At 37.6% G+C, this 22477-nt stretch overlaps 1 protein-coding gene across 1 annotated transcript; it reads right to left on the bottom strand.

The window, feature by feature from the left end:
- Positions 1-1619: 1619 nt before the first annotated feature.
- LOC100527176 (kunitz-type trypsin inhibitor) lies at positions 1620-2406 on the bottom strand. Its single transcript, NM_001249072.2, has one exon. The coding sequence runs from the start codon at positions 2359-2361 to the stop codon at positions 1723-1725; it is 639 nt and encodes a 212-aa protein (NP_001236001.1). The 5' UTR covers positions 2362-2406; the 3' UTR covers positions 1620-1722.
- Positions 2407-22477: the final 20071 nt, after the last annotated feature.

Raw genomic sequence — 22477 nt, forward strand, 5'->3', positions numbered from 1 at the left:
TCTTTTTTGTTTTTTTATTACGGTTTATCGTGGTAATATTCGGAAACCAATTAATACAGCGTTGAAATGCTAAAAATGTTTATTTTTTAATTACGGAATTAAACAAATAAACTTATTATTACATTAAGAGTAAATTACACTTTCTTTCCTTGTGAAATGTTATATTACATTGTCCTCTTCTCTTATGTTAAAAATTACATTTTCCTCCCTTGAAAGATTTGAAAACATGGTACTTTGCTGTTTTTTTTTTTATATTTTCCATTAAATTTTCGATAACTTCAGTTATAAAAAATATATTATGAAAATATATTTTATATTATTCCTCCCTCAGAAAATGCAAGTTATTGTGGTAGCTGCCCTCTCTTTCTGTGTTAGAATATATTACACTTTTTCTCATTTAACTAATGCAAATGCAATTACGCTTTACTATATATATTTTAAAATTAAAACTTATATATATTTGTTAAGGGAGATGAGTGTGCATTTTAATAAAATGTAATGCTTCATCTTTAAGGGGTGGTAGTTAAAGGATATTTTGGTAATATATTTTTTATAACGGAAGTTAATGGAATTTTTTTTAAAAAAAAGTGCAAAATGTTAAGTATTAAAATCTGTCAAGAAAGAGGAGGGAAGTATAATTTACTCTTCAATAAATTGTTATGGTCACTTTTTGTCTCGTATTTTAATTGAAGATGTTTCTAAGTGAAAGAATTATTTCTCTAACTATTACTGTTCACGGGGTTAAAATCTCTTAAAGATACAATAATTAGCTTCTTTACCTTGGGTAAAAAAACTAGACTTTATAGTAAAACTGTAAAAGCTAAGATAATGAAGGAGCGACATATATCTCTTCAAAGACATCCGAATAAATTGGAAATGAGAGATCAAAACTAGCAATTATGTGGCTACTTTGTACCCATATTACCATTCACAAGTAACTAACTTATAGAGCTTTCATAAATTAAAATCAATTTCAAGAGTTTACTCATAAACTTGTAGGAGTTTACGTAATAAAAAATTAATATTAAAAATATAGTAGTGTCATATGACAAATTTTTTATCCCAATAATAAAAAAAATTAAAAAATTATTTAAATAATACAACCCAAAAATTATTTACACAAATGATACAAATCATTATTTAGGGTGAGAAATTGATTTCTTTTTTATCATTTTTACTCAATGCTAAATTGAGTAAAATTGTACTTGTTATTCTAGTTATTAAATATGTATTTAGTGTCAATTTGACCGACACTAAATAAAAAAATTACACATTATGAAATTGGTTTCCAGTTCCACAACTTAAAAATGAAAAAAAAAATAAAAAAATAAAACAAAGGAGCGACATATATCTCTTCACTAGTGAAAACATTTTAAACAGAGTTAATTTTAGGTGATTAAATTTCAAACTCTTTAACTAGTTACTTAATTGACTCGAGAGTTCATGCAAGTTTACACCAGTTTACTAAACTTAGCCAAAACATAATTTACATAATCAACTCATTTTATCTGATAAACTTGTAAATTTTAGATTTAATTCAAGAGTTTGATAATTACATGTATCAAAATTATAATAAAAAAATAAGAATAATAAAATAAAAATTAAATATAATCGATAAGTATGAACTGACTTTTATAATTAATATTACATCAATTAAACAGGATTACAGTAAAAAGAGCGATGCACGTAACCGAAACATTTATTTAGTCTTACACTTGTCTCTCACTCACTGCCAGGAAGCAAAAGATTGTTCTTCGTCAGTATCCATCCAATTTTCTGAAACTGAACCAGTAATGGATTGTTCTTAGTCACCACCAAACGCCTGATTCCATCATCATCAGTTTGAATTCCAATATCCCCACATGTGCTACCCTCAAGCAGTGGACAGAACAAAAGCTTATAACCGAGAGGGTGAGCTTTCTCAATTTTAAACCAACCATCTACTATGTTTTTGTACTCAGCAAGTTTAACAGCGGGTCCTTCAGGTAGACCATCCACAATACCCCAATCACCAGTAAGAGGGATACAAGACGGCATAACTGGAAAAAAACCGAACGAAATGCTCAAAGGATGGCCTTCGGCGATAACAGCGACTCGTAATGGGGATGAAATAATTGTTCCAATCCCCTTATCGAGCTCATTGCGAGTTTGCGCAACAGTGAGAGGGCATCTTTCATTTCCAGTTGCACGTACTACTAGTCCACCACCACTTCCTCTCATGACCGGCAACACAGAATATTGGCCACCATTTTGAAGAACACCACCATCCGTGTCGAGCACGACATCAGCGGTTGCAGAAGGTAGGTATGAGGTGAAGATGGCAGAAAGTAGAAAGAGAGCGAACAAGGTAGAGCTCTTCATTTCTTAGGCTGCTATGGAAGGCTTTTCTTTTTCAGATGCATGAATTGAATATTCAACGTTGGAAGAAGCTATTTGTAGACGTGGCGGTCACAATGGGAGTTCGGGATAATATGAACCTGGGGTTGGAAATTCTTTTTAGGATAGGGTAAAGATGAGTGAACACCTACATGCTATTTAAAATTTTTAAGAGAGGAAGTGAGAGAATTATAGGTATGATAAGTAATATAATTTAATAGAAGAGACAGAAAAATAATGAGTGTCAAATAGATATTTGTAGCAAACGAGTGTTTATATATCATAGTCACCTTTATTTTACATAAATTTATACAATAAACTAGTTGAAATTGCTACAAATTTTTAGAATATTCTTAAATATAATATGTATGAAAATGGTAGAATATCCTAGAACTATAATGTGTATGAATATGGTAGAACAATCTAGAACTATAATGTGTATGAATATAATAGAACAATCTAGAACTATAAGTGTATGTATAAGATAGAAAAACCTAAAACTATCATGATACTAATCTATCATGAAAACTCTAGAAAGACCTAAAGTAATGTAGAAACATTCACCATCATTGAGAGGTTAGTGACTTAGCCTATAAATAAACAATTGGTATGTTGTAATTGATCATCCAAGAAATCAATGACATAGCCTTCTTTCTAAAGTAATTTTCTAAAATTATCAACTATCATCTAATCAACTACCAACAGTGATATCAGAGCTACGTTCAGTCATACATTGGACGTAGTTATATTACCTACCTACCATTCCAAAATCCTCCCAACTACTTCAAAAATTTCCTTTGTACTATTAACCCACTCCAATAATATTTTTTCTAAGCTTTGGATAACACTACTCAATTGTTAACTATTTCTGTCCCTATCTTCAATGGTGAAAATTATGATTTTTGGCGTGTTAAAATGGAAACATATTTTTCATCTCAAGATTTATGGGACATAGTAGAAGAAGGCTTCACCGTTCCCGCGGATACTTCAGCTCTTAATGCATCTCATGAAAAAGAGTTGAAGAAAAATAAACAGAAAAATTCAAAGGTGTTGTTCACCTTGCAACAAGCGGTGACTGATCCAATTTTCCCAAAAATTATGGGAGCTAAGACTTCCAAAGAAGCGTGGAACACATTGCAGGAGGAGTTTCAAGGAAGTGTTAAGGTACGTGTCGTTAAACTTCAATCTCTAAAAAGAGATTTTGAACTATTGAAGATGAAGGAGTCTGAGACAGTTAAAGATTACTATTCTAAAGTTAAAGAAATAGTTAATCAAATCAGAGCTTTTGGGGAAGATATTCTTGACAAGAAAATTGTTGAGAAAATTCTAATTACAATGCCCCAAAAGTTTGACCTAATCGTGACAATGATTGAGGAAACCAAAGATTTATCCACTCTATCAGAGACAGAACTTGTGGGCTCTCTTGAAGCATATAAGCAAAGACTGTATAGGCATAAAGAAGATACACTTGAAAATGTCTTCCAGTCAAAGTTTAAATTTCAGCCCCAAAACAAAGAAAATGGAGGAAAGAAAAATTATGGAGAAACTTCCAAAAGAAGAGAAGGATCTAGGATTTTCCTTAAGAACAAAACAGATAAAAATCCTCCATGCAATATATGCAAAAGGCAAGGCCACACAAAGAGAAATTGTTGGTTCCGTAATATGCCACAATGCAACCATTGTAAGAAGTTCGGGCACGTAGAGAAAAATTGTCGAAACAAAAATAGACATCAAGCTAATATCGCAGAGGAGCATGATCAAGAACAATGTATGTTCTATGCCACTCAAGACTCAATAAAAGAAAAGGGAGGAAGCTGGTACTTGGATAGTAGATGTAGCAATCACATGGCCAAGGATGAGAATATTTTCAAAAACATTGACGAGTCTGTCAAAGTCAAAGTTCGACTGGGAAATGGAAGTGTGGTTGAATCAAAAGGCAAAGACACTGTCATGGTGGAGACAGATAAAGATACGTGACTCATCCATGATGTCTTACTAGTTCCCAGCTTAAAAGAAAATCTTCTAAGCATTGGTCAAATGATGGAGAGAGGCTACACACTTCACTTTGAAGGAGGTGTATGCAAAATCTTAGACAACAAAAATAAAAGGTCTGAGATAACCCAAGTAAAGATGAATAAGAGCAATAGAAGCTTCTCTCTAAATTTAAAACATGCAACAAACATTGCCATGAAGGTACAAGTTGATGATTCATGGCTATGGCATCGAAGATTTGGCCACTTCAACACACATGCCTTGAAGTTGTTACACGAGAAGAACATGATGATAGATCTTCCAAGCATAAATGAGAACAATGAAGTGTGTGAAGGATGTCTCCTTGGTAAACAACATCGATTTCCTTTCTCAACAAGCGGAGCATGGAGAGCGAAAGATCTATTGGAGCTGATACATACGGACGTTTGTGGACCAATGATGACGCCATCACATGAGAACAACAGGTACTTCATACTCTTCATTGATGACTTCTCTAGAATGACATGGGTATATTTTCTAAAAAAAAAAATAAGAAGTCTTTGGAGTATTCAAAAAGTTCAAGGCCCTTGCTGAAAATCAAAGTGGAAAACGGATAAAAGTACTAAGAAGTGATCGCGGCAAAGAGTACACCTCTCGCGAGTTTGAAAGATTTTGTGAGGATGAAGGCATTGAGCGACAACTTACAGTCGCATATTCTCCTCAACAAAATGGAGTGTCCGAGAGAAAGAATCGCACAGTTATGGAAATGGCTAGATCGATGCTCAAGGAGAAGGGACTACCTAACACATTTTGGGCTAAAGCAGTCTACAATGCTGTTTACATACTCAATAGATGTCCAACTAAGTCTATAAAAGACAAGACTCCAATTGAAGCTTGGAACAGGAAGAAGCCATCAGCAAAGCACCTAAGGGTCTTTGGATCTATATGCTACATTCATATTCCAGATGTGAAGAGGCACAAGCTTGAAGACAAGAATATACGAGGTATCTTCCTTGGGTATAGCAATATCTCTAAGGGCTACCGTATCTATAACTTGCAAACTAAGAAACTCGTCATCAGTCGAGATGTTGAAGTTGATGAGTACACTTCTTGGAATTGGGATGAAGAAAAAGTGGAGAAGAACGTTCTTATACCCGCTCAACTACCTCAAGAAGAAGTTGAGGAAGAAGACCCAGGTGAACCACCTTCACCTCCACCACAACAACAAGATCAAGAACTATCATCACCAGAGTCTACTCTAAGAAGAGTAAGATCTTTGGTGGACTTATATGAAACCTGTAACTTGGTCATACTTGAACCTAGAAGCTTTGAAGCAGCGTCAAAGCAGGAAGTATGGGTCAAGGCAATGGAAGAAGAGATACAGATGATCGAGAAAAACAACACATGGGAGTTAGTAAATCGTCCCCATGGAAAAGATATCATTGGGGTTAAGTGGGTCTATAAGACAAAGCTCAACCCTGATGGCACCATACAGAAACACAAGGCGAGGCTAGTAGCTAACGGTTACTCACAGCAACCCAGAATTGACTACAATGAAACATTTGCACCAGTAGCTCGTCTTGATAGCATAAGAGCTCTAATAGCTCTTGCATCACAAATAGGATGGAGTATCCATCAACTAGATGTCAAATCCGCCTTCCTTAATGGCGTACTTGAAGAAGAGATCTATGTGGAGCAGCCACAAGGATTCGTGTCTGAAGGCAAAGAAAGCAAAGTGTTAAGACTAAGAAAAGCACTCTACGGTTTGAAGCAAGTACCTCGAGCATGGTATAGCAGAATCGATCAGTATTTCATGGATCGAGGATTCAGGAGGAGTAAGAGTGAGCCTACACCTTACATCAAGTCTCAAGGTTAGTACACTCTCATACTCTCTCTATATGTAGATGATCTTATCTACACGGGAAACAATACTAAGATGATGATGGAGTTTAAAGAAGACATGATGAAGACATTTGAGATGACCGACCTTGGTTTGGTGAGTTACTTCCTCGGCATAGAGGTAAGTCAGAGTGATGTGCCATCATTTTCTTCTATTTTCTAAACCCTTTTTGCACCATTTTAATTACTGATTGGTCTTAATTGTCAATTAATCATGCAGTTTTATTATTTGGGCTCATTTAGCTAATTTGATGCTTTTAATCTAATTTCAGGAATTAATGAAACATTGGGATTAATCCGGATTTTGGTTATGGACTTGAAGAGGGCAAATAAAGCAGCGCTTACCTTAATTAATTTCTAATTAGGAAATTTCACAATTTTATTTTATGTTGTTCAATGTTTATTTCATTTTGGGCCAGAGTATTGTAATAGGGCCCAGTGACTTTGAGTGACTCTTTTTAAATAGCTGCCTTGGGATTCATGGAAGGCTATTCAGTTATGCTATTTTCATTATTCAGAGCTTTGGTTTTAGGTTTTCACGTTTTTCTGTTCCCTTGTTACGGTTTTCGTTCTTAATGCAAATTTCCGTTTTCTGCTTCTAATTACGAGTTCATTCTTGCTTCTTCTTCTACTTTCATTTACGTTTCTGTCTCATTTACGTTTCTGTTCATTTATGTTTATGCTTCATGTTTCATTTGCGTTTTCTGTTTGAATCCATGGAAGGCTAGATTTTCTGGTGTTGTTTCCTTTTGAGGACGAAGCTCAACTCTCTTTGAGGTTTCGCTTGTAATGTGGTTTCCTGGCAGTTTTCCCTTCACCAGTTATCCCAAATTTGTGAATATTAATCAGTGCACGCTTCGTGTTCGATTAATTGCCTCTGAGCCTAACTTGCGTTCATGCTTAATGGACGAAGGGCTAACTGGTGTATGTGGTGCCTAATCACGTATTGACAACCCTAAGTTGATTTTCGCTTAGTAAATAGGGACGAATTCTCCATAACCCAGGATAAGAGAATGGCTTCTGAATCAAAGGAAACAACCCGTTTTTAATATTAGTATTTTCGTATTCCAGTTTACTTGTTCTGCTCTTTAATCACAAAACAAACAAACCCCACCCAATCGTTACTGTTACTGCAAGTATATTATGAACATTTGGTGTGTCACTGCTCGTTGGGAAACGACCTAGAATCACTTCCTAGTCATTGCATTTTCATGTTTATTTGATTCGGGTACGGCCTCAATCACCTGGGCGAGCTGGGTGGCAAGCTCCTCCCCTATTTTGCTATAAATAGGGGGAGGAGTGAAGGGAGAAGGGGTTCAGCCTTCTTGGCACTTCTTATTCTCTCGAAATTGCTAAGGAAAAATTTTTCCGTGAAGAAAATCCAAGCCGAGGCGCTTCTGTAACGTTTCCGTAACGTTTCTGTGAGTAATTACGCGAAGATTTTCAACCGTTCTTCAACATTCATCGTTCGTTCTTCGTTTTCTTCAGTCTTCAACGGGTAAGTACCTCAAACCGAGCTTTTCAATTCATTCTATGTACCCGTGGTGGTCCACATTTTGTTTCATGTATTTTTATTCTCGTTTTCATTTACTTTCCGTACCCCCTTTTGACGTGCTTCAGTCATTTATTTAAGTAGTTTCTCGCCTAATCTAGAAATAAAATAAATTTCCACCGATCATTTGAATTGTATCATCCGTTAATTTCGGTTAAAATGAATTCCGACCGTTCGGTCGTGCCGTAACCACATTGGAAATCAAAAAAAGAGGTAAAATAATAATATAATAATAAAAATATCTTTTAGTAAAATGAAGCGAAAAAAATCAATCGGACGTTTTCTCTTTGGGATTTCTCATTCTTAATTGAATTGACTAATAACTAAAGTGAAACTAAGGCTAAAATCAACTCGCCTAGTCAAGCTCGTCCACAAAAAAGGTCGCTAAATAGGGTTTGAAAGTTTATCATTTCAATTTTCCTTATCAAGTAAATGGATCATTTTTAAGGTCCAACACCTTAAAATGATCACCTCTCAAGTAAAAAGAATCACTTGATTCACTCTTAAGAAAGAACTACGTAGGTCTGATTTCCTCTCCAAAGGAGGGTACGTAGGAGCAAAAGCCCCGCTTTTGTCGACCTCAAAAAATAAAAAGAAATAAAAGTTAAGGTAATACAATTTCCACAATTCTAAAAAATAGGCTGTTGTCCTTTGAAACAAACGTGAGAGGTGCTAATACCTTCCTCAAACGTAAATACAACTCCTGAACTTAGAATTTTCGTTGTGACCGGTTTCCTTCGGTTTTTCCGACGTTTTCCACAAATAAACGTTGGTGGCGACTCCGCGCATCTTTCCTCCTTTGGAAAGCGCACCCGTGAGCCTCGCCTCGCTCGCCCGCAAAAGGGCATGTTGCGACACTATGAAAGATAAAGGTGAGGACTTTGAGTCCTATGCCAATAGGTACTGGTACCAAGGGGCTCAACCTTATGAGAAAGCGAGAGGTTGACTCATTGAGAGGGCCTCTCATCCTAAACTCAAAAGATTAGATTTCGGAAATGGGTATATAAAGAGAAATTTATGCACTTAATATGAACATGATTTTGGGGGATGTAGATGCATGCAACCTTTATTTTGAAATGCAGTAAATGTAGGCTTTGTATGCAACAATGCAATGCAATGGAAAATTGTACAATGTTCACGAAATTCTTTCCTATTTTTGTGATTTTTATTTTGATTTGATTTTTTTCTTTTTTGTGGAAAACAAAGATTGACTATCTCTCTTTTGAAAGATGTCATAACTCATACAACCTCATCCTATCTTTTGCAAATCTCTTCGGGAACTCCCTCAGAGTGTATGTTTTGTTTGATTTTGACAATTTTGGGTGATGGCAGTGGAGCCATTTGACATTTAATCAATCAATTGAAATACTGATCCTAGGGTTTTCCTCTTTCCTTTTAAAACTTCGATTATTCTGCACAACAAGAAAACGCAAGACTTTGGGACCAATCGCATGCACCATTGAAGGATGGCAATGGATTGTTACACTTGGTATACGACCAAGTGAAACTTTCTTAACTTAAGGTCATAGAGTGATGTCACGGGTTTGTTGATCCCACTGATACTCAATGGCAAGGGCTGATCCTGGAAGAATTTATCTAGCGAAGGCTACCCTTGGACTCGAAAGGAATCCTAAGGAGTTTTGCATGGGTGATCAATATCAGGTGTATCCCATTATCATAATTGTCTTTGGGCATTTTTCACGAGCTCCTGGTCGGATTAGTTTTATTTTTTCAAATGTGCAAGTGCGAAACATTAAGGATTCTCTCTTTTTTTGTAATTTTTTTTAACAGTCATAAGCGTGTGTGAGTTTCATTCCAGAATCCCAACTTAAAAGCAAAATTAGTCATTCCTTGATCCACATGGGCTGTATTGGGCTTGTAACGTGGTCAGGGGCAAGAGGGCTATGAAAGAAAGGATTAGAGAGGCTCAAAGAGTGTTTAAGGGTTACATTGAGTAAGAACCTTGAGAGTGTTGCTTGTACCTTTTGGGTTGGGCCCTACTCCTTTGGTCTTATACATTAATCCTTTTGTTGAACTTTTGTGCCTTTCTTGTAAAATCTGGAGATCTTTGTCTCTCTTTTCTTCTTCACTCGCCTTTAGCGGATTTTTTTTTCTTTTCATTGTTGCCCAACTTCATGCATGTGTTCTTTGATTGCTCTCCCCGCCAGTTTAGCGGTGGTTCCCACTCAAGGTTTCTATTTTACTTTTGTTGTTTTATTTGTTGTCTTTAGAAAACAAATACGCTTTGGCTCGAAGGGGGTAGCAAAGGATAAACTAGTGTTTGGGATGTTGAAACATGGTCATGTGTCATTTCAAATCTTGACTTAAATCCTTTTGTAGTTTGGATTTTGGGACAAAACCTTAATAACATGCCCCTGATTGTTTTTTTATTTATTTTATATCAACCCTAATTTTTGCTTAGGTCGCCCTTTCGGGTTTTCAACCTATTGGGTGAGAACTTTTGATCTACCCCTAGGTTTGCTGGAGGCTCATGCATGGTGCCTCTCATTGTCCCAGTGTAGGACTCTGAGGTATCTATTGTTGTCAAACTGTGCAGGTTCTCTAGAAATTATTTAAAGGATTTTCAATTGACAGATTAAGTCAAATGACTGTTGTTCTTGACAACTCACTTTTCTCTCAAAAAGACAATTTTTAAGAATGATAAAATAAGGTCGCACGAATGTCTGTACTTTTTGATTTGAAACACAATCAATCAAACATTTTTTTATTAACTTTTTACTTTACTCGTCGTTTATGTCACCCTCACCAAACATGGAGAACGAGCAAATTTCTGATTGAACAGACTTGGAAGTCAAACTCAGGAGCACAGGTCGCTTGAGCAAACAAACCAACGACTTACATTCACATTCCAGTGGAAGTTCAATAAGCAAAGATGCAATTATGAGAAAATGAGATAAGGACATCAAATTTATCCATATTATCATCATTGGGACTATGGTTTACAATAATGGCATAAACTTGAAAATCCTAATGAGTCATTGGAGACATCTAACAACAACCTTCAAACTACCCCATGCATAAGGTCACTTGCCAACGTCAGAATTCACAAGCGATTATCCTCCTCAAATTTTAGCCAGCCCACATAGATTAGACTTTGCACCTTATAGTTCAAGGTCATACAATGCTTAATAGAATGCCCTGGAACTCCACCATGATAGGCACATGTTGCGTTCGAGTTGATCCTCAGAAAAATGGGGGTTGAGGAACCTTGACTGGGGTTATGGCTACCATTGCATTATTGAGTAGATATGGGAGTAAGTCAGCATACAACACCGGAATTGGGGTGAATTCTACAGGCTGCTTTGCTGGAAAATTCCTTCTCCGATTGGTGTTTTGGTTTGTGTTAAGGGTGGTGTTTGGTATTGGATGTGCGACAGATGGGCTTTGTGGCTCATTTAGGGGCCTTTGTGGATAATTGAGTGTTCTTGGTTGGTAAGGTGGTGGGCAATGAGAAGGACTGATATTGGCTGAGTATTGACATTGTTGAGCTGGTGGGAAATTTGGCCATGTAGGAGGGGCAGTCATAGCATGGGTTCCTCCCTCCTTCTCTTTCTCTCCCTTTGCCCCTGGCTTCCTATTTATCAAAGCAAGATGATCAAATTTGCCACTTTTTAGACCCACTTCGATCCTTTCACTGGTGAAAACTAAATCAGTAAAGATTAAAGGCGTGTAACCCACCATCTTCTCATAGTAGAACACTAGTAATGTGTCTACTATCATTGTTATCATCTCCTTCTCCATCATTGGGGGCGCTACTTGAGCTGCTAGATCCCTCCACCATTGGGCATATTCTTTGAAAGATTCATGCTCTTTTTTACACATGCTCTATAGCTACATCCTATCCGGAGCCATATCAAAATTGTACTGATACTGCCTAATGAAGGCAAACATTAGGTCCTTCCAAGAATGGACTCAGGAAAGTTCCAAATTAGTATACTAGGTGAAGGCTGCCCCAGTAAGACTTTCCTGGAAGAGATGCATCAACAATTTTTCATCTTTCGAGTATGTCCCCATTTTCTGACAATATATCTTCAAGTGAGTCTTGGGGAAAGTAGTCCCCTTGTACTTATCGAAATCGGGCATCTTGAACTTCGGAGGGATGAAGATGTCAGGCATTAGGCACAATTCTGCCATGTCAGTGAAAGCATAATCTCCACCTCCTTCAATGGCCCTGATCCTTTCCTCTATATGATCTAATTTTCCCCTTTCCACCGTATTTGGAGGGACTCTCCCCACCGCAAAATGTAAAGGTTGTGGTTGTGGGCAAAATTGAGGGTCCTCCAAAGTGTTTGGTAGAGGTACACCACCAACTGCTTGCCCTTCAGCAACATATCCAAGGCGAGGCTCGAAGTCAACTAGATTGTGGTGGGGTACTTCATGTGTCTCCCCCATGGGTTGAGAGACATGTGCATGATCAGATTGAGGTTGTTGACTCTCAATGAGTATGGGAGTGGAGTTATTGACATTCTCATCGAGAGTGTGCGCAACATTGGGTGGTGTATAGTTGGGAGGCAAGCCATATGGCGAGAAGGCATGCTTGTTCTGAACTTGCACAAAATGGGGGCTGCCCATACTTCCTAACTCTTTGCCTCCTTGACCTACCATATCTGAGGTCAGATGATTTATTTGGTTGAGGCCAGATGGGGGAGTTGGGTCCACCTCAGCAACAACGCTGGTAGCGACAACTACAACCCCATTGACCTCCATTATCTTCTTCATGTTCATCATGGCTTCCATCATTGTGGCCATTTTCTCTATGGTCTCCATGTCGGCCTTCATCCGCTATTGCACCTCCTCTATTTCACCCATTACTCTAACTCTAGCACGCGTTCGGTAAGGGCGTCGTAAAGTGCGTTCTTTCCTTTTGATTACAATGATTATAGTTCTATTTTCAAGGAAAGAATGTGATGAGCAATGCCACCAATGTGAAAGGAAAAATAAGCATGGATGTATGTGAATGATGCATTGTTAAAGCATTGTGAATTTTACACAGGGCATAGGGCTGAATCAAATTAGATTTTCATTAAAACAACATGGTTCATCACATATTGTCAAAGTGAAACTGGAAATAAAACATGGACGTCAACAGTCCTTAATTTTGTAAATTATTTAGCTCAATCATGTGTTGGCAATAGACAAAGAAGCGATGTAACTCAATCCATCTTTTGCCCCAACTTTTGCAAGTTGGTTACTTCCATACTTGACCTTGACTTGATGAACCTTTCCTTAAAAGCATGTGCTTGGTTCAACCCCATAATCCGAGGAATAGAAATCTTGATTGTCAATACTTCGACAAAATCTTGAAATTCTGATACTGGGGACAGATGTCGTACAGGATGTCACGACATTGCGCTTCAGAACATGCAGATTGTATATGCCCGTATGAACAGATTAAACAAGTAAATAACACAAGAGAATTGTTAACCCAGTTCGGTGCAACGTCACCTACATCTGGGGGCTACCAAGCCAGGGAGGAAATCCACTAAAATAGTGTTAGTTCGAAGATCTAACAGCCACTGTTTACAACCTTCTCACCTAACCACTACCCGTGCAACCTCTACCTAAGAGCCACTCTTAGATATGAGAACCCCTCTCACTCCCTCTCAATCACTCTCCCGTGTTTACAATTAAATCAAATACACACCAGAGATTGCTCTCTGAACAATAGAGATCAACTCTACACAAACAGGTCCAACACTTGATGTTAGGGTAACATCAAGGTGGCTCACAAAACACTCAAGTCCCAAAACTCACAAAATAACTCTTCAATCCCGGACTTGGTTCAGAACTCGTGCAGCCTTCATGTTTATATAGCAGTGTGCGTATCTGGGCTGCAACTACTTGTGCTGGATGAGATCTATCATTCTCTTGAAAATCTGCACTTAAAGATCTAAAAGATAAAGTTTGATCTTTTAGTTTTTATCTTTAATCTTTAATCCCTGAACGAACTATTCAAGTTTGTAATTCGAACTTTAATTATCTTTTAATTCGTTCCTAAAGATAGATCGCCAAATCTGTTGCTAACTGCACATTAATCTGTTAAAGATATAACAGATTTATGTGTCCAGTATTTTCGGGCAGGATGTCCTGGACATTGTATCCGACATCGTGGATCCTGCACAATCTGTTAAAGATATAACAGATTTATGTGTCCAGTATTTTCGGGCAGGATGTCCTGGACATTGTATCCGACATCGTGGATCCTGCAGCTTCAATTCTTCATTTGACATTTTCTTGCCTTGTGCATTGTGCAGCCCAATCTGATTCCTTGACATACGTTGGACATCATGTGCAGCAACTCCAGCTTTCCTTCATTGTCTAAGTGCTTATGTTTTAACAAAATTTTAGCCAATCTTTTAAAGCTCAGTAAAGCTAAGCACTAACAAATCTCATAAAGATGAATGACTATGGCATACTTATGCTATGCATGACAAACGTAATTATGAGATTGACATGAGATGCCCGAAGAACCATCATTTCCTAGTTAACCATGCATTTGGTACCATGTTCACGCAATTTTCAATCATTTTTAAAGAGAAATGAGTGTATAATCCCAACATGGTTGGTTTATAGCCACCACTATGGTACCCAACACATGTAACTAAGAATGTGGTGTAAACTTTCATTCTTCATTGTGACTTTCTTTTTGTTCTTTTTTTGCTTTGTTTTTTTTTTTGTGTTTTTGTTTGTTTTTTTTTTTTTGCAGAGGAAAATGCAAGGATCATGCATTAGTGAACATGACATGTGAACAATGGAAATGGAATATATGCAGTTGGCAGAACAAAAGCATGCTAAATGAAGGGGTTATGACAATGCAGTGATTTATGCAAATGCAATGCACGAATATGATAAAGGACGAATGCAAGAATAATATGTCTATTATGACGCCATGAAGAGATGCATGATGCAATCAAGGAACATGCCAGAGTGGGTTTGCTATGTGCCCCCCTAATTTAGGAACCTAATGGACAGGATCCAAAAGTCCCCTTCTAGTGTCAACTCCTAAGGGTGGTTTCATGTAATTTTACTGGCTTCTAGAGATATCATCCTCTTAAGTAATACATTATGGTGATAGGGATTATCAGCGACAATGCATCACAAAAAGAGGAAAACTCTAGATGAGGCTTCATTGTCATCAAGCAAGTCGGAGACCCAGCATGACCACAAATCGACCTCCACTCCTTATGGCTCACATAGACCCGGGTATAGGGCATAATATCTCAATGTGTGTGTGAGGTGTAGGTGCCATGTGCGTACAAAAAATATTTATAACTATGAATATAATTGATAGACAAACACACACCAAACACAACAATATAGCAAAGGTTATATACAAATAAGAACAAAAACCAAAGATAAAAGGGAAAAGAGAACATAAACAAAGAAGAAGTCACGATAAAAACATTGCACACTGACTGAATGGCCTAACTCTCTTACAGTCCCCAGTAGAGTCGTCAATTGTTGCAACCTACCCTTCGGCAGGGGTTCGAAAAGGAAAAAATGGATGGGCCAAAGCGTTTTTCTCCAAGGGAGAAAACGAGCGGAGTCACTGTCATACCCTAATTTCGTCCGGGGACCATTGTTTGATGGCATGCAACCTTTGTTTGACCGCTTTGAGGTACTTGGCACCCTTTGTTGCACAATACGTGAAGTTCCGAGACATGCCGGAAATCAAAAGGAAGCATTGTTACGCAATCCGTGAAATTCCGTAACATGCCGGAAATCAAAAGGAAGTATTGTTACGCAATCCGTGAGTTTCCGTAACATTCTGAAAACTAAAAAAGGAGTAATTACATGACCCGTAAGGTTCCGTAGCCTTACGGAAAGAAAACAAGTATCATTACGAAATTCATAAAGTTTCGTAACGTTACGAAAAAAGAATCACCAAAAAAGAAAGGGGGTGTATTTAGTAAAAAGAGGGTGCAAATAGCAACCAAGCCCACTTGGGCCTTCCAGATTGTTCCTCCAGAAGGCGGTTGCTTCTGGAGGAAGCAACCTGGCTCGCCTGGGCGAGCTAGGTGGCAAGCTCCTCCCCTATTTTCCTATAAATAGAGGGAGGAGTGAAGAAGAACAGGGTTCAGCCCTCTTGGCACTTCGTAATCACTTAAAATTAGTGAGGAAAATTGTTTCCGTGAAGAAAATCCAAGCCGAGGCGCTTCCGTAATGTTTCCGTGAGTGATTTCGCGAAGATTTTCAACCGTTCTTCGTCATTCGTCGTTCGTTCTTCGTCGTTCTTCGGTCTTCAACCGGTAAGTTCCCGAAATCGAACTTTTCAATTCATTCTATGTACCCGTGGTGGTCCCTATTTGTTTCGTGTACTTTTATTCTCGTTTCATTTACTTTCCGTACCCCGTTTTGACGTGCTTTAGTCATTTACTTAAGTCATTTTCTCGCCTAATCAAAAAATAAAATAAATTTCCACTGATCATTTGAATTGTAATATCCGTTAAATTCTGTTAAAATGAAATCCGACCATTCGGTCATGCCGTAACCACGTTGGAAACCAAAAACGAGGTAAAATAATAATATAATAATCAAAAAATATCTTTTAGTAAAATAAACCAAAAAAAATCAATCGGACTTTTCTCTTTGGGATTTCTCTTTCTTAATTGAATTGACTAACAACTAAAGTGAAACTAAGGCTAAAATCAACTCGCAAAGTCAAGCTTGTCCGCAAAAAATCACTAAAAAGGATTTTAAGGTTCGATACCTTAGTTTTTCTCACCAAGTAAAATGGTTCATTTTGAGGTCCAACGCCTTAAAAGGACCACCTTCCAAGTAAAAATAATCGTTTGATTCACCCTTAAAAAAGAACTACGTAGGTCTGATTTCCTCTTCGATGGAAGGTACGTAGGAGCAAGAGCCCCGCTTTTGTCGACCTCAAAAATAAAAAAGAAATAAAAGTTTAGATACACAATTTCACACAATTCTAATTTAAGGCTGTTGTCCTTTGGGACAAACGTGAGAGGTGCTAATACCTTCCTCGAATGTCAATACAACTCCCAAATCTGGAATATTCTTTATGACCGGTTTCCTTCGGTTTTTCTGATGTTTTCCACAAATAAACGTTGGTGGCGACTCCGCGCATTTTCCTCCTTTGGAAGACGCACCCGTGAGCCTCGCCTCGCTCGCCCGCAAAAGGGTAGGTTGCGATAGTCACCATCAATGTTTATTCAAGGAAAACGCTAGAAAAACCAAAAATACAAAGGTCTGCGGATTTTGAAAGTGAGAGTTCGGGAGTTGTTTACGCACGGGGAAGGTATTAGCACCCCACGCGCCCGTCACAAAGGACGGCAACCTTTAATCAAGTGTGCAAGACATGACTTCAAAATTATGTATTTTCCCTTTTTATGTTTTTTATTTTTTGGGGTCGACAAGGGTGTTTTCCTCGCTCCTACGTATCCTCAAGTGCGATGAGGAACTCAGACCTACGTAGTTCTTTAAGTCTGAAAGTTTGTTTGTTAAATTGATTTTTATCTTTTTGAAGATTGATTTTAGTTGCGAAAAAAAATTCGTTTAAGGCGTTGGACCTTGAAACAATCTTTTGATTTTTGAAAAGAGGAGAGAGTCGTTAAGGCATTGGACCTTGAAATGATCTTCTTAAGTTTGAAAGGCGGACAGAATCGTTAAGGTGTTGGACCTTGAAACGATCTTTAGATTATTTTTGATGAAATGAAGAAGTTTATGAGTTGATTTTATTTTGGTTTTTTTATTTATTAACCTTTAATCCCTTAAAGATAAATTGCGGTACTAACGATCGGTTAAAACTTACTTTACAAAAGAAAAGCGATCACCGATGATAGAAGAAGGAGATGAAGATGTACAAAACAATAAAGAGAACCCCTAAGGGTCCATGAATCAAGTTCAAATTCTTAAAAATAAAAACTAATCGGATGAAGAACGAAGAACGAATGAAGAACGATATAGAAATTGATTGCAGTAGCGATTCGACAGTGTTTTAGCTTTTTTTCTCTTTTTCTTCTTCTTTTCTCTTCTTTCTTCTCAATTCTGGACCTCTAGACCTCTTCCTTCAGCCTCCCTCACGCCTATTTATAGCAAAACAAGGCATTTGGGATGAAGGCAGCTCGCCCAGACGAGTTGAGCTCACCCAGGCGAGCTGGTTACTTCACCATGAAGTTATTTTGGTGGCCCAGGCGAGCCAGAGGTCTGAAAAAGTGTTAAAATTACCCTTTTGCCCTCCTTTTTCTGAAATGTCGAAAAACCTTACTGATTGCATGACAACTAGCGTTAAGCAACTCAATTCGGCTGACAAGAATCAAAATGTTAGCAAATGAAGGTCCCAGACGAAATTAGGGTATGATAGTAGAAGTGTTGTCTTCTGGTAACATAAAATGTTTTCTTCCGTGTAAAAGTTTATGTCTATCCCCTCCAACACTTCTCCTTTCTTTACTCACCATGATGTTGATTACATAATAACATAGATGCAGGTTCTTTTAGTGAGCTCCCAACCTTGTCCAATGTTCCATTCACCTCATGATGTTGTTCCAATCATTGATCCTCCTACATATGAGCAACATTAAACGGTAAGGAATCCTCCTCCTAATCTTCATGATTTCTAGTGTTTTTCTACTATACTTCCCCTTCATGAACCATAGTCCTCTAAGGAAGCCTCCAACAACCCTTATTGACAGCAAGCTATGCAGGATGAATTACAAGAATTAGACAAAACTCATACTAGGGACCTTGTTGATCCTCCTTTTAGTAAGCCTCTTGTAGCGTGCAAAGGGTATATAAAATCAAGATTCTTTCTTATGGTTCTATTGAGTGATACAAAGCTCGTCTCGTTGCAAAATGGTTCATTAAGGAGTATGATATTGATTATGAGGAAACCTTTTCCCCAGTTGCTTGCATCACCTCAGTTCAAACTCTTCTTGCCATTGTAGCTAGTCGCTAATGGCCCCTGACTCAATTAGATGTCAAAATTCTTTCCTTAATGGTGATCTCGAAGAAGAGGTTTATATGATTTCTCTTCCAATGGTCATGACTCTGCTCTTTTTACTCGTAAAATAGAAATAGATGTTGTCATCTTACTTCTTTATGTTGATGATATGATTATTACTTGAAATGACTTTGCTAGCATTATTCAACTTAAGTAATTCTTGAGTCAACATTTTGAGATGAAGGATCTTAGATCTCTAAGTTTTTTTTGTGTCTTGAAGTTATATCTTCCAGTGATGGCATATATCTCTCATTACAAAATGTTCGATTTACTCTTCAAGATGGTACTTTGTTAGTTGATGCTACTCTCTATCATCAACTAGTAGGCAATCTCATTTATCTTATCCTGACTTGATATCTCCTATGTTGTTCATTTGGTTACTTAGTTCATGAAGGTCCCGTGTACCATGCATTATATTTTTGTCCTTCACATTATTCATTATATTAAAGGTACTTTATTTTATGCTCTTCATTACTCATTTACATCCCCTTTGACTCTTCAAGCTTACTCTGATGCTGGTTGAGCTGGTGATCCTAGTGGATCATCGCTCCACCATTATTTTTTTATTTTTTCCTAGAGACTCTCTTATTTCTTGGAGAGGTAAAAAAACAAACTCTGACAGCTCGTTCAAACACTGAAGCTGAATATCATACACTTGTTGATACCATGGCTTCGTTGGCTTCTTGTTGATTTAGAAGTACCTCAATTTTCCTCCACTGATCTTTATTGTGACAACCAAAGTGCCATCCAAATTTGCCACAATTATATTTTCATTCATCAACTTCTTCATAGTGAAGTTCATGTTGTCTCCATTGGCACTCTTGACCAGCCAGCTAATTTATTCACTAAACCTCATTCTCCTAGTCGCTTTCACACTTATGTATCAAAACTCAAGTTGATCACAGTTGACACCACTTGATTTTGAGGGGGGATGTTATGATATTGTGCAGATTTGTTATAATATTTTACAAATTTGTAAATACTGTAATTAGATATTATGCAAATTTGTTTGATATTGTAATTAAATTTAGGTTCAATCATGATTTTATCCTTCATTTATGTTTTTATTCAGTTGTCTCATCTTTACAAGATAAATAGGAGCACATCATTGTATACAACAACAAAAATATAAAAAACCTTTTTCACATCTTTCAAAGTCTTTTAGATTTCCTCCAGTGTTTCTACAGTGACTCCCAAAATACAAAGCTAATTTTCTTTTTTAATAGCAACTCCCGCCCTTTGCCTCTTCCGTCCAAATTAATTTGATTCCATATATGATATGTGTCGCAACCTACCCTTCGGCGGGAGGGCGACGCGTGACTCGCGGGATGCGTGTTCCACGAAAGGAATACGCGCGGAGTCGCCACCAACGTTTATTTGAGGAAAACGTCGGAAAAACCGGAAAAGACGCGATCTACGAACTTTTTAGTGAAAGGTTCGGGAGTTGTATTTACGCACGGGGAAGGTATTAGCACCCCACACGTCCGTCCCAAGGGACGGCAGCCTTTAATCGAATGTGCAAACATGACTTTGATTTTTATGTTCCCTTTTATGTTCTTATATCCTTTATACCCTTTTTATATTTTTTTCTTTTTTGTGGTCGACAAGGGTGTTTCCCTTTGCTCCTACGTATTCCTCAATTTGGGATGAGAAAATCAGACCTACGTAGTTCTTTCGGAACAAAGTGTTTGGTTAAGTTATTTTTGTCTTTTTTGTAAAATATGTCTTTATTGAACAAAAGGTCATTTAAGGTGTTGAACCATTAAACGGTCTTTTGATTTTGAAAGGGGAGAAACGTTAAGGCGTTGGACCATTAACGATCTCTTGTTTTTGAAAGGAGAGAAACGTTAAGGCATTGGACCATTAACGATCTCTTGTTTTTGAAAGGAGAGAAACGTTAAGGCATTGGACCATTAACGATCTCTTGGGGTGGTCGACAAAAGCGGGGCTTTTGCTCCTACGTATCCTCAATTGTGATGAGGAAATCAGACCTACGTAGTTCTTGCTTATCAAGTGATTCTTTTTTACTTAAGTGGTGATCATTTTAAGGCGTTGGACCTTAAAAATGATCCATTTTACTTAGTGAGAAATTGAAATGACAAACTTCAAAAGCCTATTTTTGTGGACGAGCTTGACTAGGCGAATTGATTTTAGCCTTTAGTTTCACTTTAGTTATTAATCAATTCGATTAAGAATGAGAAATCCCAAAGAGAAAACGTCCGATTGATTTTCCGCTTTATTTTACTAAAGGATGCTTTTTATTATTATTATATTATTTTTTACCTCTTTTTGATTTCCAACGTGGTTACGGCACGACCGAACGGTCGGAATTTATTTTAACCGAAGTTAATGGATAATACAATTCAAACGTTCGGTGGAAATTTATTTTATTTTTAAGTTAAGCGAGAAATGACTTAAGTAAAACGGCTTAAGCACGTCAACAGGGGGTATAAAAAGTAAACAAAACGAGAATAAAAATGCACGAAACACAATGTGGACCACTACGGGTACATAGAATGAATCGAAAAGCTTGGTTCGAGGTACTTACCCGTTGAAGATCGAAGAACGATGAAGAACGAATGAAGAACGTCGAAGAACGGTTGAAACCTTTGCGAAATTCTTCACGGAAAACGTTACGGAAACGTTTCGGAAGCGCCTCGGCTTAGATTTTCTTCACGGAAACAATTTTCCCAAGCAAATTCGAAAGAGAGAGAAGTGCCAAAGGGGCTGAACACCTTCCTTCTTGCCTTCCTCCCCTATTTATAGCAAAATAGGGGAGGTGGTTGCCGCCCAGCTCGCCCAGGCGAGCTCAGCTCGCCCAGGCGAGCAGGGTTGCTTCCTCCAGAAGCAACCGCCTTCTGGAGGAATATTCCAGAGGGCCCAAGTGGGCCTGGGTGCTATTTGCACCCCCATTTTTACTAAGTACACCCCCCTCTGCTGTTTTTTGGTGATTCTTTTTTCGTAAAGTTACGGAAACTTACGAATTTCGTAACGATACTTGTTTTCTTTCCGTAATGTTACGGAACCTTGCGGATTACATAATCATCCCCTTTTTGACTTACGGAATGTTACGGAACCTCACTTAATTATGCAACGATGCTTCCATTTGATTTCCGGTGTGTCACGGAAACTTACGGATTGTGCATCAATATTTTTTTGGTTTTTCGGCATGTCCTGGAATTTCACAAATTGCCTAATGATGGGTGCCAAGCACCTCACGAGGACCAAAGAATGGTCGCACGTCATCGAGCAAAGGTCCCCGGACGAAATTAGGGTATGACAATATGTCATATATACAAATAAAATCCTTTGAATTTAAGATGGCACCCTGTTAGTAGTAAAATTTTGCATAGTTTATGTATTAAATATTATAGTTTTATAATAAGTTAATTGAGTTCTAGTTATAATTTGGTGTTAATTTAGTAAATATTTGTAAGTTTAGTTGCTAAAGTAAGTGGATTTTCTTTTAAAAAAAGTGAATTTTGTTTTTATAAGGTTTTCTTATGTTTTCATATGATTTTATAAAGGCATTATTAAAATAATTGAGATTTTGCATGAAACCCTTTAGTGGAGAACATGAAAACCCGAATTTTGAAGCCTAAGAAGAGGAAAAATAAGGTAATTGCAAAAGTGCTCACCCAAGATTAGGAACCTAATGCCCAAACACATCGCACCTAGTGCCTAATGTAGATGTCCAG

Source organism: Glycine max, chromosome 1, assembly GCF_000004515.6.
Source record: "Glycine max cultivar Williams 82 chromosome 1, Glycine_max_v4.0, whole genome shotgun sequence".
Taxonomy (NCBI): domain Eukaryota; kingdom Viridiplantae; phylum Streptophyta; class Magnoliopsida; order Fabales; family Fabaceae; genus Glycine; species Glycine max.

Coding starts and splice junctions, on each gene's coding strand:
- LOC100527176 (NM_001249072.2), bottom strand. CDS start 2,361: ATGAAGAGCTCTACCTTGTTCGCTCTCTTTCTACTTTCTGCCATCTTC.